At 40.6% G+C, this 27,137-nt stretch overlaps 1 protein-coding gene across 5 annotated transcripts in view; it reads right to left on the minus strand.

Annotated features, from left to right (window-relative positions):
• MAP3K4 (mitogen-activated protein kinase kinase kinase 4) overlaps positions 1–27,137 on the minus strand; it is a 111,810-nt gene extending 84,673 nt beyond the window's left edge. For all 5 annotated transcript variants that reach the window (XM_060167841.1, XM_060167839.1, XM_060167840.1 and 2 more), the window contains exon 1: positions 26,870–27,137. In XM_060167841.1, the coding sequence (XP_060023824.1) occupies positions 26,870–27,006 (137 nt within the window). In that variant the 5' untranslated portion in view covers positions 27,007–27,137. The remainder of the gene's footprint in view (positions 1–26,869) is intronic.

A 27,137-nucleotide genomic window follows, 5' to 3' on the forward strand; every position in this document is an offset into this window, starting at 1 on the left:
CTTAAACTCAACCCACGGGGGTTTAGTGTAGTTTTTAAATGAAACATGTGAAAGACAAAAATTCAAATAACTTGGGGTTAAATAGTTCTGCTCTGACATAGTAGGTGAAACCACATGGTGCCTGAAATAGCTCAAAAATGATGAAGCTGGATTAGATGAGCTTGAGAACATCGGTGGTTTTGCAAAAGCCCTAAAAAACAAACAAACAAAATAGTTCATTAAAAGTTCTTTAGCAAAGCCCTTAAACATAAAATATTTCATTCCAGGGCTTCCCTGGTGGCGCAGTGGTTGAGAGTCCGCCTGCCGATGCAGGGGACACGGGTTCGTGCCCCGGTCCGGGAAGATCCCACATGCCACGGAGCGGCTGGGCCCGTGAGCCATGGCCGCTGAGCCTGCGCGTCCGGAGCCTCTGCTCCGCCGCAACGGGAAAGGCCGCAGCGGTGAGAGGCCCGCGTACCGCAAAGAAAAAAAAAAAAATTTCATTCCACATGAGCGCAGTTCTCAGCCGTGTGGCGCTGTCTCCGCCACCTCCACCTCCCCATTAACCTATTCCCTATTAAGTAATAATTAAAGGCAGGCATTTGCCACTGTGGGAAAGGGAGGCGGGGTAGGCAGAGGGGTTGGATTTTCTAAGTTTCTTTTTTAAAGAACTTATACACAATAGCTTGCTTGGCTTCAGTATAAATTAAAAGGAGCTAAGCTAAGTTTGAGGTGGCACAAGGTCGGTGTGTACTGTAAGAGCCAATACTTAGCTGATCTTTACTATCGGCTGGTAGCTGAACATTTATCAGCCTACCTCCAGGTAAGCTGTTATCAAATCTCAAGTTCATCCAACATTCACTATGTAACTTTTGCATTGATTCAGAGTGTAGGGTCTTTACAAACCTAGCATGTCTTCATTATTTTTCAGTATAGACACTCAAACTTTTTTCTTTAACTAAAATTCTTTTTTTTAAACGAAAGTAGATATTTTAAAACAAGATTGTCTACGGAAATGAACAAGAGACTATCCCCCCAACTAGACCTGAAGCTCCATGAAGGCAGGGACCTCATCTGTCTTTTTTACCACTGTTCCTCCAGTGTCTAGAACAGTGCCTGGTGCAGATGACATGCCCAATAACTGTCTGCTGAATAAATGGATTTGTAAGGTTAACAATTTTATCTTTGATACTTCAGACATAATTATTATCTAAATTGTATTTTAATAAAATCACATTTAATAATTTGAAGAATGTAAATTTTTAAAGGCTACAAGAACTAAAGATAGACTTCTGACAATAATATTGTTTAACTGATACTGTAACCCTAGGTGCTAACATGACTATTTACTGACCAAAACAAGAGCAATGGAGTATGGTATAAGGAATAATGGTTTTGCAATCAGAATGACACGGGCTGATATCCCTTTGTTCCCACATTTAATAGTAAGAATACAAGTTTTAATCAAATTATTGTTTGCTTACACACACTTTCATTTATTGAAATACATATTAAAAGCATCAAAAATGAGACACGCAAATAAAAAATCTGAAACATCTGTGTTGGCTGTTACTTTGCTGGCCTCCCAGCATTCACATCCTTGTATAATCACCTCCTCTTGAATGTGGGTTGACCCTGTGACCTGCTTTAACCAATGCAATGTAGCAAAAGTGACTCTGGGTCAGTTCTGGGCCTAAGCCTTAAGAAGGCCACCTTTGTACTCCAGGGCATGCTAGCCACCATGTAAGAAATTCAACTACCCTGAGATTGCCATGGTCTTCAAAGCCTAACTAGCCAGGTGGAGAGGCTGCATGAAGGAGAAACCAGATAGGTCAAAGTCTTGCTAAGCTCCCATCCCAGCTGACAGCCAGTGCCAACTTGCTAGTGTGTGAGTGAGGCTATTTTGGACCTTCCAGCTGTCCCTGAGCCCAAGCCAACACCACGAAACGCAGAAGAACCACTCAATACCGTAACAGATAATAAATGGTTTTTATTTTAAGCCATTAAGCTTTGGTATGGTTTGTTAAATTAAAATAGATAACTGACAAACATAAAAAGTTAAACATTTTATTTTTACTTTAAGCCCATGAATGGGTTTAAATCTGCCACGACTTTGATGAGGCTACAGCCTTGTCTTTTGGTGTGAGTCCCTGAGAAAAGTCACGAGTCAACTTTGTCACATATACCACAACCAAAGCACTGCATCTGCCATCCCCACTCTCTAGTTCTTTAAAATGGAACAAGAATTTAAAGATTTTCAGAGGGTAATTTTTCTGGATTACCTAAACTTCAACAGTTCTCTCCTATCCCTAATTTGATGGTAAGTTTCTTTTCACGACCCATCTTTTGGAGACTTTCCAAAGCATTCCAAATTAGTTTATACAGAAACTACAATTCTCTTTTGCATTCACATCTCATATATTTGCATAATAGTTTACTAAATTCTGCAATTACAATTAAAGCATACAATAGACCTAAAAAGATTTAGGAACAAACCAGGAACTCCTGATAAGCATATAGTTCAATTGATGGGAACGGAAAATCACAGGCATTCTAGAGAGAGCCTATTAGTCACAGGCATTCATGATGCTGTGAGCGTCAGTCAATATGTCTTATAGAAGAAATGGATAGGGTTAGGTCTTGGAAAGGGTTACAAAGATGAGTGTATAAGGCCTGCCTGGCTTAGATCTTCTAGAAGTCTTTTATTTCACACAAAGATTTATACAAGGTATACTTTAGCAGTCCTGATGTAGGTCGAACAAAATAGAACACAAAGATAGAAAACATACATATATATATATATGAAGAAAAATTATCCCACATGGATAAACTTTACTCATCATTAGAAATAAAAATAATTATAAGCTATTTTTAAAATATTTTCAGATGAAGGCTTTCAGAAAATAAAATCATATAAACAAATATTACAAAATGCTTTAAAGACTTCACATTATTATTCTTCACTTCTGGTTAACCAGAAGATATCCAAAAAGAACTAGAACAAAAAAAAGAGAGAAAAGTTTTAGGTATTCAAAAACATATGAGTCATGCTATAGATAAAAGACAAGTGTGATTATTTCTATTATTTCTGCAATTTTACTGCCAACAGTTGAGTACTTAAAAACAAGGGGACAGGGCTTCCCTCGTGGCACAGTAGTTAAGAATCCGCCTGCCAACGCAGGGGACAAGGGTTCGAGCCCTGGTCCGGGAAGATCCCGCATGCCACGGAGCAACTAAGCCCGTGCGCCACAACTACTGAGCCTGCGCTCTAGAGCCCGCGAGCCACCACTACTGAGCCCGCAGGCCTAGAGCCCGTGCTCCTCAACAAGAGAAGCCACCGCAATGAGAAGCCCACGTACCACAACGAAGAGTAGCCCCCGCTTGCTGCAACTAGAGAAAGCCCGCGCGCAGCAACAAAGACCCAAAAACAAGGGGACAAAGAAAAAGACATTTTCAAGTGTGCGTTCTTATTTTTGCCAGTTCTAATGCCCCCCCAAAATGTGAGTATATCTATTGATATATCTTTATCCAAAGCTTTGCAAATCAATACTAGATTGTATGTGTACAGATTAGCAAGGAGACAATCAAAAGGGAATAAAAACTCTTCTTAGGTGCACCTGGTTGTACAGGAGTGGATGCAGGGAGCACTTCTTTCACTACAGGAAGTGAAAATAAGCACCACTTCAGTCTCACTGTGGATGCAATTTACAATGAAATGCCAAAGAAAAAAACATTTAAAGAAAAGCAACATAAAATGATGATTCATTCGAAGGTTTTTATAGGCTTAAGTAAAGAGAACTCTGGGACTAAGGCAGGGACATCTGAAAGATGAAAACCTGCGTCAAAGCTGGGAGGAAAAACAAACAAAGAGGCTTATCCCTATGCCAAGTGCACCCAAAACATTTAAGAGCTTAAAGAGACACAAGACGAATGTTTAAAACTTTAAACATAGCAAAAAAGAATTATGATCTCCCTCTACTTTCTTTCTTACAAGTGAGAACATTTAAAAAATCCCCTTATTCTAATTTGAATTTATATCTGAAAAAAGTATTTTATATCATTACTTCCCATGTAATTCTCAGAAATCAAGTAACTGAAGAGCCACTTTCTGTAGGAAACAGATGAGTTGTCTGCATCGCCTTATCTTTTTTCTAATTTAAATTTTAAAAAGTTACTATAAATATAAATATGCTCTATGACACACATATACTTTCAAAAGATGAACTCCAACTGTTGAGGGGATAAATCAAGGAAAAAATACAAGCGTATGAGATACTCTCCCAGGGTTTTCAGTGAAGAAAAATGGAAAGAAAAGTGGGAAAAGCAATTAGGACAACTTGGACATTAAATCTCTCACCTCTGCTTTGACACTAGCACAGAAAGAGCTCATTTATCTGGAGACCAGATCTTGGTTTCCAATACCACGCATCAACAAAAGAACAAGGACTTCTTGGAGAGATGGCTGATTCCAGGACGGGGGCAAGGAAGATGTAATGTGAGCTTGAAGTATCTTGTAAGTGCACCAAGTGAGGAAGTGTTCAAAAAACAAAAAAGCAATGGGATCATGTTAAAAGGACACAGGAGCAACCGAAAGAGCTCCCACTGGCCGAAGCTGGAACAATCTGAGCAAGAAAATAAATGACAGAGCACTGGATTCTAATCATGAATCCATGAGTCCATATGGATATAAACAATTACTATATAAATAACCAGGAGAAGAGACAAATCTGGACAGAAAAAACCCAAACAATTTACACAGCCAAGTGATCAAAGTTAACATCATCAGTGACAAGTCACGTTGAGAGCATGAGCTCCTGATCTGATGAGAAGGGCACTTCACCTCTATGGTCATCTTCCCAAAACCCATAACTCCAGCCAAACCACAATAAAAACAGCAGACAAACGCAAACTGAGGAACAGTGTAGAAAATACCCGACTGGCACCCCTTAAACTGTTCAAGTCATCAAAAACAAAGAGGGTCTGAGAAACTGTAACAGCCAGGACACGGATAAGGAGACATGATGACTAAATATAATGTGGTGTCCTGGATGGGATCTGGGAAGAAGAAAAGAACATTAGGAAAAATGAATGAAACTGGAATAAAGTACAGAGTTTAAGTAAATAATAATGTGCCAATATTGGATCGTTAGTTGTAACAAATATACACTGTAATGTAAGATTTAACAACAGAAGAAACTGGACACAGGATATATGGAAATTCTCTGTACTATCTCCAACTGTCGCTAAATCTAAACTATTCTAAAATTAAAAATTTATTTAAAAATTAATTAATATAATGACATTATATGGAACAGTTCCATGACAATGCTGAAGAAATCTGGGTTACTATACAGGTATAAAAGACTAAGAGCCAGGACTAAATGAAAAATGTAACATTAATTATAAAATTAAGCCATTCTTTATCAGTATAACCAAGATTGTGGTTGTAAAACAATTTTTAAATGGTAGGTGAGGAAATGCCATTTAAAACAGTGACTTCCTAAACTGGGATATGCATCAGATTTCTATTTATGCTTTTCATCAGCTATATAATTTGTCACACAGTAATGAACAATTTTCATTGTAACAGTATAACTACTACCTTACATACCAGATACCAACCATCTGCCAGACACTGTGCTAAACATTCTACACGATCTCATTTACTCCCTATGGATTAAGGACTATGGCACCATTTTAGGAAAGGATACTTTGCCCAGAAGGCTCATCCTCGTTGATTATAAGAATTACCATATAGTCTCATTATCAAATACCTATCGCTCAATTAGGCAATCTACAAATGCTATGCCATTTGGTCTTCCCAACACCACTGCAAGTACTATCACAACCCCTATGTTGCAGAATAGGAAAAGGAGTTACAAAGGTAACTTGCCTGCTCCCTGCGAAGTGTCTGTGCCGAACCGGAGCCCTGGTCTGACCCCAAGGCCCGGGACCCTCCCAACTTCAGCCCACCCCTCACTCCTAGGTCACTGGGATGTCTGCCTTCTCCCAAAGGCAGGCACAGAGGAGTACCTCCCCCGTGGAAGGAGGTCCCTACTGGCTGGAAAGCCTGGGGACAGTTCAGGGACTGAGTTCTCTGGCCAGCTCTGGGGCTCCCTTCTTTGGTGAAGCCTTTTAGCCACTCTAGGTCTATACTTCCTCACCTGTCAGCCTAGGTAAGACGCTGAGTCTAAATTCCAGCCTGGGGAGACACAGCGTGCTTACGATACAAATGAGAGGGGAAAAGTGAGAGTTTTGTTTGGCCTGCTTATGTCTGCATATCAAATAAAAGGCGTAACTCAACTCCACTCTCCCTCTGGTAGCTTCCTACAGTCCCTAACAAGTATAGGGACCACACCCTGTCTTCCCTGGAACACCAAAGTACTATTCCTCTAACAGAGGACTCATCAGACCAGGCTGCTGTTTCCGTTTCATGTAAATCTGTGTGTGTTTAAGACTAAAAAAGTGTAAAACTACCCACTACAGGGAAAGAAAAACAGGCCTTTTAAATTAGAGGCCAGTTATTTGGAATTAACAACAATTAACTTTGTTTGAGAATGGATTTTGTGTAAGAGATAGAAAACGATATAAAATTTTTAAATGTATGTTATTTTATTTCATTCCCTTTCAGTTTTTTGTTTCTTGGGTCTCTAGTCCAATGATTTATTTATTTACAGTTGAAAACACATATTAACTGTTTCATACTGCACTATGTGTGCATGTGTGTCAACTACACCATTAGACCTTCACTTCATTCACCATCGGCCCTACTGGACAAGCGCTGTGCTAGGAGTTGAGGAAACATACAATAGTGAACAAGAGAATCACCATTCCTTCCCTCTTAAAGTTTTCGACCTACAGAAAGAACGGGGTATTTAGCATATAAGTACACACACAAAAGTCTTTAAAGTGCAGTTCTTCATTATGCCGTGAAGGAAGATTACAAAGCATACCAGCAGACAGGATCTAGCCTGAAGAACCCATAGGGTGATGATAAAGAACACATCTCCGAAGAAGGAACACTTAAACGGAAACTCAGAAGCTCTGAAGGCACTGACCAGAAGGAGGGGGGGGGTGCTGAGACAGAAGAGCCCACAGCTCATTTGAGAAACATAAAGGCCATGATGGCCTAGAGTAGAGGGCAGAGCAAACAAGAGCACCCAAAGGGGCAGGCAGTCATCAGATTACGCTAAAGCAGATTCATCCTAGAAGAAAGGTGCAGCCACAAAGAGCATTAAGTAGGGGAAGGGCATGAGTGAACTGACCTTTCTCGTCCAAGTACTTCCCACATCACCTTACACTAGCAGACAGGCATAAAGATATAACACACAAGCCCTCTCAACTATTCAATCTTAAAGTCAATCTAAACAACTATTCTGTCTACACTAGGCCAACAAGCAAGACCAATTCACCTGCCAGGAGCCAACAGAGGAGGAAAAAAAGAATTGTTCACTTGAGAGGAGTTATGAAATCCTTAAAAATGGCAAGTTAACATCTAAGAAATAAAACACTATTCAACATCAAAGATGTAATTAAAGACACAGACAAAAAGTTTGTCTCATGGGCTTCCCTGGTGGCACAGTGGTTGAGAGTCCGCCTGCCAACACAGGGGACACGGGTTCGTGCCCCGGTCCGGGAAGATCCCACGTGCCGCGGAGCGGCCGGGCCCGTGAGCCATGGCCACTGGGCCTGCGCGTCCAGAGCCTGTGCTCCGCAGCGGGAGAGGGCACAACAGTGAGAGGCCCGCGTACCACAAAAAAAAAAAAAAAAGTTTGTCTCATGAAAAATATAACTTTCTTCTAACTAAAAACTATATAAACTGGGGGAAATAATTATAATGTACCTAAAAAAATTTTAGAAAGAAGCTCCTATTTTTAATTTTATAGTTTTCTTCACTAAGAACATAATTGGTAACTGTGGTTGAATACATAAGGCTAATGTGAAATTAACTGGAAATGTCGGGCCTGAAGGCCCGTGAGTATATAAATACCACTCACAGTTTCCGAAAAGAAGTATCTCACAGTATATAATTAACTGCAACATGTACAAAATATAGGGAATGTAAAAAATAAAGTATCAAAACAATATTACTTTATATCTCCATCATAGAGACTATGAGTCCTTTGAAATGAATGTAAATTTTAATCACATCCATTTTTGGAGTCAAGAGTCCATAGCTTTATCAGATTCTCAAATGTAGTCTATGACCCACAAAGGGTATAGAAGCATGGACCTAGACAATATTTACCACACAGTTAGCAGGGTTCTCCTTTCAAAATATCTCATCCTGACATATACTAAACAGACATTCAAAGGATAAAGGTATCAGATGAATAAGTAATTCAAATCAATACTCAAGCTACAAGGTTGCTTCCACCCGCACTAGGCAAGAATAACAACCCCCCTCCAGACCACATACACTGGCTTTGCCCAAAGCTGACTTCTAAATCACATCAATGTCAAGTGCACCAAATAAGACAGCAATTTTCAATCTTTTGTGACACTCTGTTGTTTTACGTTTGGAATGACACCGTCCTCCATGCTTCTTGTAAAAGTGGTTAATTAAAATAAATTAACATTTAATTTAACAGCCCAATTAATTTAGGAATAATTAGAAAAATCCTTAAATGGTTCATAAGCAAGGCTACAACTAAATACAATAAAGGCAAAGCCTCTTGGAAAAAAAATTTAAGCAAACATGGAACACAATGGTTTGGTGAATGAGATAAAAGGAGAATGTTTCATATAATACATTACTAGAGACGTGAACACAGAAGAAAACAATTACAAGAATAAAGTTATTGGGGCTTCCTTTGTGGCACAGCAGTTAAGAATCCACCTGCCAATGCAGGGGATACGGGTTCGAGCCCTGGTCTGGGAAGATGCCACAGAGCAACGAAGCCCATGCACCACAACTACTGAGCCTGCACTCCAGAGCCCGTGAGCCACAACTACTGGAGGCTGCGATCCACAACTACTGAAGGCTGCGATCCACAACTACTGAAGCCCATGCACCTAGAGCCCATGCTCCACAACGAGAAGCCACGGCAATGAGAAGCCCACGCACCGCAACGAAGGGTAGCCCCCACTCGCCACAACTAGAGAAAGCCTGCGCACAGCAACAAAGACCCAACGCAGCCAAAAATAAAGAAATAAAATAAACTTATTTTAACAAAAAAAGAATAAAGTTATTTATAAAACTGACATACAAGGGTAGAAACCATGGAAGAAAAAGAGATTTAAGCAGTGATTTTCCAGTGATAATTTTGGGTTTATCTTTCTTGAGGCTAATTGAACTGTTTGAATCTATGGGTTTATAGTGTTTGTTCATCAAATGTGAAATATTTACAGCCATATTTCTTAAAATATGTTTTTCAGTTTCCCCCCCTCGTTTTCCTCTTTCAGGAACTCCAATTACAGATATGCAGAGGGCCTGATATTATCCCATACGTCGCTGATGTTCTATACATTTTTTTCTAGTCGGTGTACTCTCTGTACTACATTTTGCATAGTTTCTATTGCTATGTCCACAAGTTCAAAATTTTTTCTACAGTGCCTACTCTGTTGATAATCCCAACCAGTGTATTTGTCATTTCAGATACTGTATTTTTCATCTTCAGACATTCCATTTGGGTTTTTTTTAATATCTTTTATTTTTCTCCAATGTTCATGCTCTCCTTTAAATATACCTGAACATAATTCAATAATAAAAAGACAAATAAACCAATTAAAAATGGGGAAAGGATCTGAATACACACTTCTCCGAAGATATACAAATGGCCAACAAGCACCTGAAAAGATGCTCACCATCACTAGGAAAATACAAATCAAAACCATGAGATAGTACTTTTCATCCATTAGGGTGGTTATAATCAAAAAGTCAGAAAGGGACTTCCCTGGCAGTCCAGTGGTTAAGACTCCGCACTTCCAATGTAGGGGGCACGGGCTCAATCCCTGGCCAGGGAACTAAGATTTCACGTGCTCTGCAGTGCGGCCAAAAATAAATAAATAAATAGTTTAAAGTCAGATAATAACAAGCATGGGCAAGGATGTGAAGAAATCAGAACTCTCATACACTGCTGGTGGGAATGTCAAGTGGTGCAGCCAGTTTGAAAAACGTATGACCCAGCAATTAGACTCCTAGGTATATATATGCAAGAAAAATGAAAACATATGTCCACACAAACAACTGTATAAACACTTGAATGTTTATAGCGGCATCACTCATACTAGCCAGAAGGTGGAAACAACCCAACGTCTATCGAGTGAAGAACGGATAAGCAAAATGTAGCATATGCATTTAGTGAAACATTATTCAGCCAAACAAAGGAATGAAGGACTCATACATGGTACAACATGGGTGAAACTTGCAAACATTAGGCTAAATAAAAGCTGTCATAAAAGACCATATATTATATGATTCAATTTATAAAACATGTTCAGAACAGGCAAATATACTGACACAGAAAGTAGACTAATGGTTGCTTAGGACTGGGAGGGATGGGGGTTGGGAGGCAGCAGTAGCTAAAGGGTACCAGGTTTCTTTCTGAGGTAATTAAAACACTCGAAAATTGACCAGGTGATGTTTGCACATACCTTCGAGCACACTAAAACAACCGATCTGGACACTTTAAATGCGCGAACTGTATGCCATGTGAATTACAACTCAATAAATTTATTTTATTTTTTTTTCCCCTTCCCTTTTTTTTTTTCGTGGGGACACCTCGGATATGAACCAAGGACCTCTTGATTGGCAGAAAGCTATTTAAAACAAAATAAATACGTAAAGGCAAGATACCTACTCCTATAGTTCTCTTACTCTCCATGTAAAACCCAGTTTCAGTCAGAATACTTTCTGATAGCCTAGAAATGGAATGTTTAAGAATTCAAATATATATACTTTAAGGTCAGTACAAGCTTTTAGCACCAAAAAAAAAGGGGCTATCTCACTTGTTCATGTCCTGAAGAAATTTTGAACAGCAAAACACTTGGGAAACTGTATGGTACAGATCTCTACATAACCAAATTACCTTACTTTAATCACCTATTATTCAAATTCTAACAAAATAATTTGAAAAAGCACTAGCAAATGAGCAGGATTTGAACAGAAGGCAATCCTATTTCTACTAAAACAAGGGGAATTAGGGATCTTATGACAGGTTCTACATCAACTCTCATTCAGAGAGCGATTCTAAGAGGAGCGCTCTTACCAGGTATGTAAGATGTAGTATCCAGCGATGCAAAAACGAATAGAAATCTTGCATACGGAACCTTAAAAAAAGACACTCCTTTGTCTTTTATTAGTTCACAAATTCTCAGAAAATGAGAACAGAAAGGGAATACAAAGGAAGAGGTGCCAAGAACCAGTAAAATTATTAAAGTCTTGTCAGTGATAATTCATTGAATTAACTCATTCGTTCCATCAACAGATACTTATGCAGTATCTACCATGTACATAGCTATTAGAACAAGATTTACAGTGATATAAAAATACATACAACCTACATTATAAGCTCTTTTATGGCTTACAGTTTATGTAAGCTATGGTATTTTTCCATAAAATATAGAAAATGGTACTTATGGTATTTTTCCAGAAAAAAATGGGTCTGAAATGATTTTCCCTTAATTACATGTGTTGGACTTCCTAGCTTTAAAGAAATGGAAGAAAATTTAAAAGAAAATATTTAACTATGTGAACGTTTAAAACTTCAATATATAAAAAAATAATAACTAAACATATTAAAAGTTAACCTGGAAAAAAAAATGTCCTTAATTTATAAAAGAGTCATTATTGTAAAGCAATTATACTCCAATAAATATGTTAAAAAAAAAAAAGACTCATTAAAACTGGCAAGAGGGCTTCCCTGGTGGCGCAGTGGTTGAGAGTCCGCCTGCCGATGCAGGGGACACGGGTTCGTGCCCCGGTCCGGGAAGATCCCACATGCCGCGGAGCGGCTGGGCCAGTGTGAGCCATGGCCGCTGAGCCTGCGCGTCCGGAGCCTGTGCTCCGCAACAGGAGAGGCCACAGCAGTGAGAGGCCCGTGTACCGCAAAAAAAAAAAAAAAAAAAAAAAAAAAAAACTGGCAAGAAAAACCCTAAGATACAAACAGCAAAATAAGCAAAGAATATAAAAAGATAATTCACAAAATAAATTTAAGTAGCAATAAAACATGAAAATAGTTCCACCTATTTAGTAACCAGACACTCAAATTAAAACAAGATAACCCTTTCCGGGCTATTAAATTAGCAAAGACTTTTTATAATAATACTCAAAGCTAGAAATCTAGTAAGGTAAGCACTATTTGTGGCCTATACATTCATATAATCTTTTCAGAAGAAAATGTTTAACAGTAGATATTAAAACTCTGAAATGTGTTCAAACTCCTTTCAAATTCTACATTCAGGAAATGACTTCACGAGAGCAGCCAGAAGAGCATTAAGAGCTGTGGATCAGCACGTTCACAGCAGTGCTACCCAGGACAGCAAGAAACTGGTAATAGGTAAATGGTTTAGAGCATGACCATAAACTGAAATTATAGAGCTATTTTTAAATGATGTTTTAATATTTTTACTAACATGGCAAACGCTCACAATATGTTCAGATAATATATCATGCCCACCTCAGTCTAGAGGGACCTCTTCTCACCCCTGTATAATTTACTTGGCAATTAATCATTCTTTTGATATCTTTTACTGCTATAATAAACTATTATTTAAATCATTCACCACATCCTTTCACATTTATGCCTAAGGAGACAGCATATAAAATACAGGACCACAGACTCTGAAACATAACAAAGATGAATGTGTCCTGACTCCAGGTATTCTAAACTAATACATCCATCTCTCTCTCTCTCTCTCTCTCTGTCTCTCTCTATCTCTATATCTATATCTATCTATCTATCTATCTCTCTCTATCTATCTCTCTCCCCTTTATTTATTTTTTTGGCCGCACTGCACAGCACACAGGATCCTACTTTCCAGACCAGGGATTGAAACTGCGCCCCCTGCAGTGAAAGCCAGGAGTCCCAACCACTGGATCACCAGCGAAGTCCCCTGAACTAATATATCTCTTAAAGACTCACTTTCTCCACCTGAAAAATGCACATCTATTTTACAAGTTCATTGTAATCATTATATAAAACATGTTATACTATTTGAATGATGGTACACAGGTACATGACAGATGTAAATTTACCATTTCTGCACCAGACCATGAATTATAAAGCTTCTATTTACCTTATCTCTTCTCCTTAACTAAATTATAAATCCCCTGAAGACAGGGCATGTTTTACGTTACACTTACACATAATACAAGTATTATATACCTGCCTAGGCAACTGTGAGAGGATTCAGAAGACAAGTGCCATTTGAAATGACTGCAGTAGAAAAGTGAGGAAAGGGTAGTTGATACACAGGAACCAATCTACTCAAAGGCAAGAAGTTGAGAAAAAAGATGCCATGTTCAGGAACGGGAGAGATGTTCAGTGTGGATGACGTCTATTTGGCCTGGACCTTAAGCTTAAAGGAGTTTCAAATTTAGCTACCTTTGAGTGGCAAATTTGTTTAGGGATGTATTGAAAGGTCCGCTCACAAACAGACTTTAAGTGAAATTCATGGCCTCCCTATTTCTAGCTAAATCTGAGGGTAGGGAGATCTCCAACCCAGAAAGCTCCCTGGACCAGGGGGTAGGGGAGAGGAGAGGGGAGTTGTTATTTACTGGACACAGAGTCTCCGTTTTGCAAGATGAAGAGTTCTGGAGATCTGCCACAGTGTGAACGAATATACTTAAACACTACTAAGCTGAACACTTAAAAATGATTACAATGGTAAAAAACAACCCCCCCCAAAACCCTGAGTGAATAAAAACACCCTGGGATACGTTTACACAATGAAGTACTTTATAGTAACAAAAATAAAAGAACCACTATCACCCAAAACAACATAGGTGAATCTCATGAACATCATGTTGCATGAAAGATATGAAATATCACTAAGTGTCAGGGCAATGAGGAGAGGAGGGTAGTGACCATGAAAGATGTGAAATATCACTAAGTGTCGGGGCAATGAGGAGAGGAGGGTAGTGACCGTGAAAGATGTGAAATATCACTAAGTGTCGGGGCAATGAGGAGAGGAGGGTAGTGACCATGAAAGATGTGAAATATCACTAAGTGTCAGGGCAATGAGGAGAGGAGGGTAGTGACCATGAAAGATGTGAAATATCACTAAGTGTCGGGGCAATGAGGAAAGGAGGGTAGTGACCATGAAAGATGTGAAATATCACTAAGTGTCAGGGCAATGAGGAGAGGAGGGTAGTGGCCATGCGGGGGCAGAAGGGGTCTCTAGGGTGCTGCTTCCTTCACACAGGTGATCTTTACAAGAGCAAGTTCACTTCTAGATAATTTATCATGCTACGCATTTTATATATATATTATACAAATGTCTGTGTTACATTATACAACAGCAAATATTACACAAAAATTTAAAATAAAAAAACCTGAGGGAACCTACCAGGTCCCACCTAATTGGTCAATTGGCCTCTCTTTCTCTTTCATCTCTGTATTATCAAATTCTGTGAATTGCCTATATAGTTACCTCTATTATATATAATTCAATATGTAAAATTCTGTACTTAGAGAGGAACAGATTATACCTAAAATATATATAGGTATACTCTTTAATACTGCAATTTCATTTCCAGGATTTTATCCTAATAAAATATCTTGGATATACATAAAGACTGAGCCAAAAAGAATGTTCATAACATTGTTGCTTATAATAGCTAAAGAAATGGAAACACCCTAAAAGTCCAACAAAGGACTAGTTAAATTAATTAAGATCACAAGCAGCTTCCTGGAATAGAAACATCAGAAAACACTCAATGGGGGTCAGGAGGCAGCTGCTACACAACAGAGGCTCCCACTGGCAGACAGAGATTACCCCCAATACTATGTAATAAGAATCACTACATCCCACTTTAAGTTTTCCATCACCTACAGACAGGTGCTTGTTTTACTCGGCTGCTTCCCTGAAAGCACCTAGCATCGGCTACAGTCCAGGGTGCCCGTCTTCAACAAAGAAGGGCCATCTCAGGGCCGGTGGAAAAGGACTCTCCCATGTGTTATACTTTCAGGTACAGGCTTCTGATGGCCTCTTTAAACAGCTCTGAGATCACATCAGTGGAATGAGTCAGGATTTATAGAACTCTAGTCAAAGTAATTCAAAAACAGTTAAATTACAGTATTCCAATAAAGAGGAATATTGTTTGTCATTAAATATGTTTAAAACATGGGAAAGTGCTCATGATACGGTAGCTTCTAAAGATAAAATGTATGGAGGGGAAATATATATATATATAAACATATATATAATATATGTAATTTATATACTGGATTGGCCAAAAAGTTCCTTCAGTCTTTAAGTAAAATAAAAGACACATTCTTCATTTTCACGAAGAACTCTATTGAACAGCATATTCACCCTTTTGTTCCACTACCTTCTGCCATTTTTCAGGCAACTTCATAATTCCATCTTCCCAAAACTTTTTACCTTTTTGAGCAAAGAACTGTTCCAGGTGCCTCTTACAGTCTTCCGGGGAATTGAAATTTTTTCCATTAAGAGAATTTTGTAAAGACAGAAATAAATGGAAATCCGAAGGTGCAATGTCTGGTGAAAACGGCAGATGAATCAGAACTTCCCAGCCAAGCTGTAACAGTCTTTGCCTGGTCATCAAAGAAACACGCGGTCTTGCGTTATCCTGATGGAAGATTATGTGTTTTCTGCTGACTAATTCTGGACGCTTTTTGACGAGTACTGCTTTCAGTTGGTCTAATTAGGAGCAGTATTTGTTGGAATTAATCGTTTGGTTTTCCGGAAGGAGCTCATAATAGAGGACTCCCTTCCAATCCCAACATATATACAACATCACCTTCTCTGGATGAAGACCGGCCTTTGCTGTGGTTGGTGGTGGTTCATTTCGCTTGCCCCACGATCTCTTCCATTCCACATTATTGTACAGTATCCACTTTTCATCACCCGTCACAATTTGTTTTATAAATGGAACGTTTTCCTTACGTTTCAGTAGAGAATCGCATGCGGAAATACACTTAACTTATGTGGAACCCGAACATCAAAGCGATTAATGTAACCAAGCTGGTGCAAATGATTTTCAATGCTTGATGCAGGTTATTTTGAGAATTCGGATATCTCCCTCGTGGTATAACACTGATTGTTCTCAACTAATGAGAACAATCAACTTCAGCTGGTCTACCTGACTGTGGAGCATCATCCAGCGAGAAATCTCCAACACGAAACTTCGCAAACCACTTTTGACACGTTCGATCAGTTACAGCACCTTCTCCACACACCGTATAAATCATTTTTGGGTTTCAGTTGCGTTTCTACCTTTCTTGAAATAATAAAGCATAATATGCTGAAAATGTTGCTTTTTCCCTCCCACCTGCAATATTAAAATGGCTACACAAAAATCCACCAATTTTGGTAAGTTTTTTCTTTAAATGCACGCTGATATGTTAGGGTATATGTCACAATGCAACCCAACAAAATTGTCTGGAATGAAATTAAAGACAACTAAGCACTGCTAGTTGTCTTAACAGGAAAAAAACCGAACGAACTTTTTGGCCAAACCAATATATAAATCACACACACACACACACACACACACACACACACACAGAGGTAAAGAGGTAAAGCTCAGGAAAGAAATATGCCAAAATGTTAATGGTGACTATTTTTAGATGGTAGGATTATGACTGGCTATTTTCTTCTTTATACTTTTCAGATTTTTCTACAATTGACACGTGTTACTTTTATAATCAGAGAGATTTCTAACTGATTTAGAAAAGTGATTTCATTCACTTTTCTAAGGCAACAGCTAGACCAATTTGGAAAATATTACTCTTAAACATAATGCACAACATTTAAAAAAATGAAAACAGTCGTAATCTAAGTTGTAAAGACACGTCAAGTTAACCAAACAACTAAAAAGAAGTTCCAGAGAAAAAAGACTGAGCTGTGCCTCATGACCTAAAGGAGTCATTCAACCTGTAGTGTAAACACTTCTGATTTTAGTGTCATGATTTATGATGCTCGTGTCAAAATTCCAAACACCTTTAGGAATATGCAAAATAATCACAGCTGAAGCAAAAGAGGGAATTTGGAAAAGCCAGGTCCCCAAATCCTCTTCCTCCTATGACTTCAACAGACATGGAAAAAACAAATGTTTCTTGAATAAAGATTACTGCAGCTATTTTAAAATGTACCTAGCCTCAAAACATACCTGATGGCTTTTTATGAAAATTAATTACAATGGACTTCCTCCCTTTTCACTTTAAATGAAAAAATAAAAGAAATTAATAAAGAGAACTAAATTACTTTAGTTCTCTAAAGCACTTTATATAAAAGGCCATTATCTCATTTAATTTAGTAACAACCTACGAAGGAGGTGCTATTATTATTTGATTTTCAAAGGAGCAAACTGACTCTGAGAGAAGTTAAGTAACTTTCCCCAAATCAGAGGCTACTAATTAAAAGGTAAGATTCAAAGCCTGTCTGTCTAGTACCAATACCTCTGTGCCCTCCAATATATCCACTGCCTCCTCCATCCAACAAGTACCTGTGGAGAGCCTACCACTCATTAGACACTGTGCCAGGAACGGAGACCTAAAAGTGAGCCAAACAACCACATCCCTGCCCTCCTGGAGTCTGATGGCTATTGAGGCCAAGAGACAATAAACAAACGTTCATTCAAGTAGATAATTACAAATGGTGAGATGCCAGAACATGGTGGAGAACCACTGGGACTAGGAAGACTCAGAACAGAGGGACTTAATCTAACTTCTAGTGAAGGGGTATGAGGTTAAGGGAAGGCTGACCCTGAAGTAAGCAATGCTTAAAAGAAGACCTGGAGGAGGAGGAAGAATTAACAAGGCAAAGAAGGAGAGCAAAATATAACACCCCAGGTCATCCTTTTCTTAAAAATATACTTGGGGGGCTTCCCTGGTGGCGCAGTGGTTAAGAATCCACCTGCCAATGCAGGGGACACGGGTTCCAGCCCTGGTCCGTGAAGATCCCACATGCTGCAGAGCAACTAAGCCCGTGTGCCACAACTACTGAGCCTGCGCTCTAGAGCCCTTGAGCCACAACTACTGAAGCCCGCGCGCCTAGAGCCCGTGCTCCACAAGAGAAGCCACCGCAATGAGAAGCCCGCGCACCGCAACGAAGAGTAGCCCCCGCTCGCCGCAACTAGAGAAAGCCTGCGTGCAGCAATGCAGACCCAATGCAGCCAAAAAATAAATTTTTAATAAATAAAAATATACTTCACTGCAGTGAAAATTGCTGTACCCTAACACACACACACACACACACACACACACACACACACACAGAGCAGGAGAGAATGAGTTCCTTTTTTTTCTTTTCTTGAGGACTGCTCTACTGGAAAAAAAATTAAAATACATATTAGTGTTTCAGAGAAAAATGAACAAATTATCTAATGTACTCATACAGTCCAACACAAATTTTACTGTAAAATTAATACCAAATTTTAAACTCATCTTTACAACCCTTGTGTTTAAGGATAAGCAACCGAGAGAACAACCTTGAGACACAGGATAAGATGCATTCTTACTCCTGCCTTTGGGGAATAATGCTGTTTTCAAAGAAGAAACAGTCGGATCCAAATCGTGCCTAGCTTCTTCAAAGCGCCTTTTGACCATTTAGTGGATAAGCACAATACTTGTTCTCCTGACTCAATCTCAAGGGACAAAGGACAAAGTATTTGCAATAGCATCTTTTCAAAATTTTGGTGGAGCCGTATTTTTCAAAATGAGGGTCACAACCCATTTGTGGATAATAAAATCAATTTAATGAGTCATGATGAACAATTTTTTTAGTAGGAGAACAAAACAAGAATTATCAGCATATATCATATATTACAAGGTCAAACACTGTTTCATAAATTTTTGTTTCAGTTATACAGCACCCACATACTGTTGTAAAACATATTTCCTACCACAGGTCACAAGCACGGCCAGAGTTTCAACATCACCACCCCGGGACAGAAATTACAATCTTACTGCCTGATTGACCTAAAGACTGAGCACAGAAAAACTAAGGCGATCTCTAAAAAGGTTGATTCTTTATTCTGTGAACTTGAAACAAAGTTTCATGGGAAAAAAAGGTGCGTACAATGAGTTTGGGGGAGATTTCAGGGTTGGGTGTTTCTTTTGCATTTTTTTTTTTTTTTCTGAAAACAAATCTTTCATCACTTCTCCACCCTGTAAAGTCCACTTAATCCAGAAAGCCTAGTATTCCATCCATGGTTGGTGTGCGGGCCTGAGCTGAAGAGCACCTTTAGCTCTGGACACTAACGGGAGCACAGTGACAGAAGGAACGGGAGGTGAGAGCCTGGAGACCTGGGTCCTAGGCTGTGACCCTGGGGAAGCTGCAGCCTCTGTAGGCTGCTTTTCTCACCTCTAAAATGAAGGGCATGGCTCAGATGCCCTGGTCCAGGAAGATCCCACATGCCACGGAGCAACTAAGCCCGTGCGCCACAACTACTGAGCCTGCACTCTAGAGCCCGTGAGCCACAACTACTGAGCCCGTACGCCACAAGTACTGAAGCCCACGCGCCTAGCGCCTGTGTTCCACAAGAGAAGCCACTGCAATGAGAAGCCTGCACACCACAATGAAAAGTAGCCCCTGCTCACTGCAACTAGAGGAAGCCCGTGCACAGCAACAAAGACCCAACACAGCCAAAAAATAAATAAATAAATTTATTTTAAAAAAAATTTTGTGAGAAAACCAACTTATACCTATATTTTTATGTTCCTACACAAAAAGACTTCAGAATTTTAATGGTACAATAAATTTAATGCATGTATTAAATTTTCTTCCAAACTATTTCCACTGAAAGACTAAAAAGGTTGACAATTTCTATTAATTTTACATCTCCAAACTAGTTGTCCTCTAATAAGCCCTGTTGAGAACATTCTACAGTTCAGCAGTATCCTCAAATAGCCTGCTCACATGCAAAAAGAAAAAAAAACCTCCACTGAAAACATCAAATCTGATCAGCTTTAAAGCTTAGCATCTACTTTTTTCCACAGAAGGCTTACTTCCTCTGAAATTATGCTGAAAGGAAATCCTCTTATGAAACGCTTTCGAAAGAATGCCTAATATATTCTTAATATCTTTCCCTGCTACTTTATAAACACTTGGCACCCATACGATCCATGAGACTAATACTTCTACTGATGTCTGCAAAATACGACAAATGAATGTTCTTACAGGTCAAAAACAAGTTTTCATTTTGCCTATGCCATTAGTGAATAAATATCTAAAGGCAACTTGCACTCCATACGTGAGGGTGAGGTCTGTGGGAAATATAAGACTGTACCTACCACACCTACTTTCCAGAGAAATAATGTTCCTTTTAAAATACAGTGGTTTCAACCATGCCTCTTAAAAAGGGTAAAGTATTTTAACATAACATACATGTTGAGAATATAGTTATAGATCGAAGTAATAATTCTATGACTATAAAGACCACCACAGAGCAAAGCCCTTTGTTTGTTACTGCTGATGTTGCTTGTACCTCAACTACAAACTCTGTTATCCAGGATGAACTAAATAATTAAAGAAAACCAAATGGATATCGTCAGCTCAGACAGTGCATATATACTAAAATTTTAAAAAGGAAAATTTAAATTAATTTAAAATTTGGCAACAATAGTCTCTTTATACAACATATAGAATCTTATCAATTTCAATTTTAGGAACAATGCAAAGTAAAGAGACTTAAAATGATAAATGTACAGGAATTTGGGCTCTCTAGCTTTTTATTGTAAAATAAAAACATGTAACGTTCATTATAAAAAATTTTAGGAAAAAAGTAGAATGTATCCCTTCAACCTTTTTTCTAGACACATACATACTTTTTTTAATGGGTTCATACTAAGTATAAGGATTTTAAGAAGCCCAACTCAAATTATTAATGGTTTATGCAGAAATAAAGAATTTATCAATTCACATATCGAATCAAGAGAAAAATGGGGGTGAATGTAGCATAAAAGGACAATAGCCAAAGACTTCTTTTGGTCTCTTCTTTTCTCTGGGGTTCAACGTCACTGTCTGAAACCAAACTAGTTCTCTGTGAGATGGTGACTACGGTTCGGGGAGCTAGCTCTAGGCTCAGGACTCCACAGTACACATTTCAGTTACTAAAAAGAGCTTTTCTGTCCCCCAGCTCCAATTTGAAAAATCCTAGGAAAGAACTCGAATGGCCTGGCTTGCATCAAGCGCCCATCCCTATAGCCAGGAGTGTGTACGCCGAGGGCAGCTCCAATCTGTACCATGGAGCTAGAATCGAGAGGGGGGGTTGGGTGAGGGGGCAGGACAGTCACAGCTGGTGGAGAGATCTGTACGAGCTGAGCAGCCACCTCAAGTATTGGCTACCATCTTCTGCACATGCTGTTGTATAATCTGCTTTTCTCATTGAACACAGTGGTGGGTATGTATAAATCTGAAGTACCTGAGAATCTCTTTAAAAGTAGATACTCAGGTTCCACTTGTATGAAGCCTTATCTAGAAGGAATTATATCATGACCATTTGCCCATGTCACTGAATATTCCTTAAAAACATGGTTTTTAATAGCTGCACAGAATTCTCATGTAGGTCTAAATTTTTTAAATTTAATTTTACGGACTTCCCTGGTGGCGCAGTGGTTGAGAATCCACCTGCCAATGCAGGGGACACGGGTTCGATCCCTGGTCTAGAAAGATCCCACATGCCACGGAGCAACTAAGCCCGTGCGCCACAACTATTGAGCCTGCACTCTAGAGCCCACGAGCCACAACTACTGAGCCTGCATGCCACAACTACTGAAGCCTGTGCACCTAGAGCCCGTGCTCTGCCACAAGAGAAGCCATCGCAATGAGAAGCCCGTGCACCGCAAGAAGAGTAGCCCGCGCTCGCTGCAACTAGAGAAAGCCCGCGCAGCAACAAAGACCCAACGCAGCCAAAAATAAATAAATTTATTTAAAAAATAAAAATAAATTTAATTTTATGACAAATCCAGAAAAACTACATACCATCATGATCTTTTTTGAACACAATACTCACAAGAGTCAAAAAGCATTTTATGAAAGCACCAACCACTGACATCTTTGCCACACCTTTTCCAGAAACTACGCCAAAGGACTCTTTGTCGGGGGCAGGGTCAGAGGAGTGGATTATGAGGCGGGTGAAGACAGTTAGGTGATCCTCTGAGACTTACCATTAGTAAAAATCTACCTCTGAGGGTTTTTTAAACAGATGTCTTTAAGGGACAATGATACAATATACCTCAAAGTAAAGCAGGAAAAGCAAGGTTTGTCATAATCTAATTAAAGTAAGACTGAAGATTAAAAACAAACACACTATAACCTAACAAACTGAGGGAAGTTAGTGACCAGAGGGAAAAGAAAAACAACAGCCCGTGTGAAGTCTAGGGAAACGAAAACCTAAGAGTAAGACTCTTGTTACCTGCCTCTCATCCTAGAAGCAGGGGGTACGCCTGTTAGGGATGCAAGCCAACCTGGTCTGTTAACATTAGTCACTGAGATCATTCAACTAATTTCCCTAGCTGATGCCATGCTTACCAATCAATCTCTTAATTATACTTTGGCTTTCTACAGGCAAAAGAATACACTGACCCACCAGGTACAGACAAAGCCAAGTAGGAGCTGAAGCACAGTACCTGCACCTCGCTTACCGTATGCTGCCCAGGGAATGCCGGCTTATAAAGACCCACCGCAGTCACTGGCCAAACTCTTTTTCCAACATTTCCCCCATTTTCTCTTTAAAGAAATTATTTCCAATGGCCTACTGACTGGAGGCATCAAAGTGTCTTTATAAACAATACACACCACCTGGTCAAATGAGAAGGCTAAAACAACAGCATGCTATGAGTAAAAATTATAACCACTAAAGAATGAGGAATTATTAAGTAGCAGGAAGTTATTAAGGCAACGTATCCAGTAAACAATCAAGACCTTATATCCCCTTATTTCAGCAGGGCTCAGAACAAGATCTACAAGACATTAAGAGAACACAAGTGAAAGAAGTGAAGCAACTTCTAACAATATGACAATTAAAGGGAACCACAAGGGCTTCCCTGGTGGCGCAGTGGTTGAGAGTCCGCCTGCCGATGCAGGGGACACGGGTTCGTGCCCCAGTCCGGGAAGATACCACGTGCCGCAGAGCGGCTGGGCCCGTGAGCCATGGCCCCTGAGCCTGCGCGTCCGGAGCCTGTGCTCCGCAACGGAAGAGGCCACAACAGTGAGAGGCCCGCGTACCGCAAAAAAAAAAAAAAAAAAGGGAACCACAAAGTCCTTCTTGAAAGATGAGCTGTCCCCATTTCAGAACATGAAGGAGCTTCTGCTATCACTGGAGCCCTTTGTTACTGCTGTGTGGTCACTGCTTCTCTGCCTAAAGCCACCCCTGCCAACAGTATCTCCCCTAGTAAGGGTCTCAAGCCACGCCCATCACTGATGCTGCCAGGAGAGCCTGCAGCTGCACCATAAGGTGGGTTTCGCTAAGGAGAATAAATAAGTGGCATCCAATGGCAAGACTGAAACAAGCAGGCTCCAAGGGGACATTCAAGGAGAGGGAGAGATCAAACCACCAGGAGGGACAGAATATTGAAGTACTTTTTTAGTAGTGAAACCCATTTTTTCAAATGAACTTATAAGAACCATATTATAAAAAGTAAATAAAGTCACTGGTTAAAAAAGGTTATTTCATGTAACAAGTACTTTACACGGGTCAATAAATGAGAACAAGGAGGCTATTTTTTTAAAAAAATTATTTAAAACATTTTTTTTTTTAATTTATTATTTTGGCACTGGGTTTTTGTTGCTGCACAAGGGCTTTCTCTAGTCGCGGTGAGCGGGGGCTACTCTTGGTCGTGGTGCGCGGGCTTCTCTTGTTGAGGAGCGCAGGCTCTAGGCATGCAGGCTTCAGTAGTAGTTGTGGCTCACGGGCTCCAGAGCGCAGGCTCAGTAGTTGTGGCGCACAGGTTTAGTTGCTCGCGGCATGTGGGATCCTCCCGGACCAGGGCTTGAACCTGTGTCCCCTGCATTTGGCAGGCGGATTCTTAACCACTGCGCCACCAGGGAAGCCCTGACATAAACATTTTTATGAAAGCTTACAGGAGATAGGAGCAGTCTCGTATCAGCCTTAATAGCCAAGACCTGTGTTTCTTTTAAATGCAGATTCAAGAAATCACAAAAGTAAATTGTTCCAAATTAGTTTTAAAAGCTCTCCTTATAATCTCAGGATCCTCCTACAACTGACCCAGAAGCTTAAAAAAGAAATTATGAGGAATGCTTATTTCTAAGTTTAATCACTAACAATAACAACTGCTATCCTTATCATGAATTATTTATCAAAAACAAGGACAAGAAGTATCCACCACTGACAACAGGCAGTAAACCCATAAGAGCACTGTCGCTTCTCAACCTGTTCTGTGTTCCCCGGTCATTGCATAACTCTCACATCAGCACACGCGGAGCAGATGTACTGGGCTGGCACCTGCCGCACTGCTGCACTGGCCAACGTGTGCGGGCCTGCTTTCCACAAAAGACCTGTGCATCAGACCAGCCTTCCTCATCGATGACACACCGACATGAAGTGCATGAACAAAGATGGCAGCTGGAGCTTTATTCTGGTCTGTCCCAGACCAGTTAACCTAGTAGCACAAATCACGTTATTGGTCTCCTATGCGTTAAATGTGGCATCTAGCATTATTTGAAAATGCATGTTGAGCTTCTTTAAAATGGTTAAAAACACAGGTAAAAGAAATTCAAATAAACAACTGCAGAGCACCTGAAGCATCTTTTACTAATGATCTACAGTAAGTTGGTCAGAGGTCAGCTCTGTGTATTAAAGAGGTGGTGGTGACAATAAGGGCGTATAAAAGAAAAAATAACAGCTTTGTCAAGTAATGTTTTACAGATTTGCTATTGTAAAATTAACTGCAATGTTGCTAAGAAAAATATTTCTAAGATCTTCTTGTTCTGTACAGTGCTGTTCACTTAAAGTTGAAGCCGATTATCCTGACCTATTTCTACTATAACAAAGACAGAAATCTGGTTGAAAACTCAAGGTTTCTTTTTATCATTAGAGAAACAGTCATTTTTTACAGCACATTTGCAATTCTCTCTGTTCCTTTTACCTAAGAATGTTCACATCCATTTTTTCCCAGAGTATAGTTATACAGAATTATAACTTCTGATCTGCCCGTTTGTATAATGAAATCAACTCTCTTCTTCATGGCGGTTAAGAGCAGGGAATGTGCAGCCAGACCTGAGTTCAGCACTAACCGTGAAACCTTGGACAAAACACTTAACTTTGTGCCTCAGTTTCCTCATCTTAAAAAGAGACAGTAATAGTGTGCTCCTATTAAGGTTGTTGGTCAAGATTAAATGGGTTAATAGAAGCAAAGGAAATGGCACATTTTAAACGATTAGTAAGTGTTCGCTATTATTATTTTTAAAGAAAAACTTAAAGGAGTCAAAATACTCAAAGTATGAATCTACTACCAAATTTATATAATAAACTTTCTGACAAAAGTTCTAAAAATGTTAGATGTATTCCAAAGGACCAAAATGAATTCTCATTACACCATGTACCATTATTTACAGAAGCTGTTCCCTAAAAGTTCACAAGAGTATCTCGGAAGTACCTCAGAGTTAAGGAAAATGAAGAACGACTTTCTTCACAGCCTGTAAAAACAAAACAAATCTGTTTGGGCCGACTGGGTCATAAGAAGCACGAATGTGGTTCCTGTATTCAGTTCTAACTACAGCTGCAGACTTTGTTTAAAATTTCTTTAAGGAGGAAAAAGAAAGAGGACACTTAACTCCCTTATTCCTGCAACTACAGAGCAAGATAGCAAGATGCAAGAGGAGACGTGGAAGTATTTTCCTTACAGGGGACAGGGGGCAGCAGTTTGCAAGTTTACACTGGGATGCAAAAGACAGGGGTAAGAGGGCATTTGAACATACAAACGGAGGCATATAAGAGGGAAATTCTTAGTTATGGTGAATTTCATCTCCCGATCAGAAAAATGACATAAGAATTCAGTAATAGAGCCCCTAGGGAACAGAATGCAACGAATGCTTTGGGTACCAAAGTTCCATATTAGAGCTTCCTGTGGGAGCAAAGTTTTCGACAAATCAACCCTTCACTTGATGTGCACGTGTGAGCAACAATCTGCACAACGCTACTACTCACGGCCGGTAAAGGGCCCTCAGAAAGAGAAACCAACCTGTTTGCACAGCCTAAATGCAGTTTCTCACAGGAGAGACAGCAGGCACACTCGGGGGGAGACAAACGGAGGGCAGGAGGAGAACGAAGGGGAAACAGCCAGTGTGCATCTGCTTCACGAGCGTCTACCTCTTTACTTGAGCGGGGGCGAGGGAGAGGTAGCATTTTCGCTTAGTAACGAGGGGCGTAGTTTCAGCGCGGCGCCGGTTCGGAAGCCTTGGAGGGGGAGGGGGAGGGGTGCCAGTCCCGGCAGGACCAGGGGCGCCCCGCTACGCTCCCGCCCCGCCGCATTCCCGGCGCGCGGCGATGCTGCAAGGAGGGCCGGCGGGCTGAGCGCTCGGCCGGACCCGCGGCGCCCCGGCAGGAGTCCCTGGGCCGACCCGGCCGCCGTGCCCTCCGTCCAGGGCTGCACCCCGCCCCTCCGGCCCGGCAGCCTGGATGCTCCCGCACCACCTGGCGGGAAGCAGAGGCCCCCACGCCCCCTCGTGCCCCCGACCAAGCTCGGGCCAGGACGAGACCCGCTTTCTGCGCCGGGCCCGCCGCGGCAGCCCCACTCACCTCGCCGCCCGGCAGCGCTCCGGCTCGGGTTCGGGTTCCGGCGGCGGCGGCGGCGGCGGCTCCTCCATGGCGGCGGCGGGAGTGACGGCGAAGGCGGGCGGCGGGACCAGCTCGGCGGCGGCGGCGGCTTCTCTCATCCGTGCACGGAGCCCCGCATGGCCGCGGCGGGCAGTAAGCTGCAGCCTGGCGCGGGGGACCGGAGCCCCGGAGTGCAGGAGTGACTCGGCTCCGCCTCCGCCTCTAGCCCGCCGCAGGAGCCGCTCGCGCC

This window comes from Lagenorhynchus albirostris, chromosome 12 (assembly GCF_949774975.1).
Source record: "Lagenorhynchus albirostris chromosome 12, mLagAlb1.1, whole genome shotgun sequence".
Lineage (NCBI taxonomy): Eukaryota > Metazoa > Chordata > Mammalia > Artiodactyla > Delphinidae > Lagenorhynchus > Lagenorhynchus albirostris.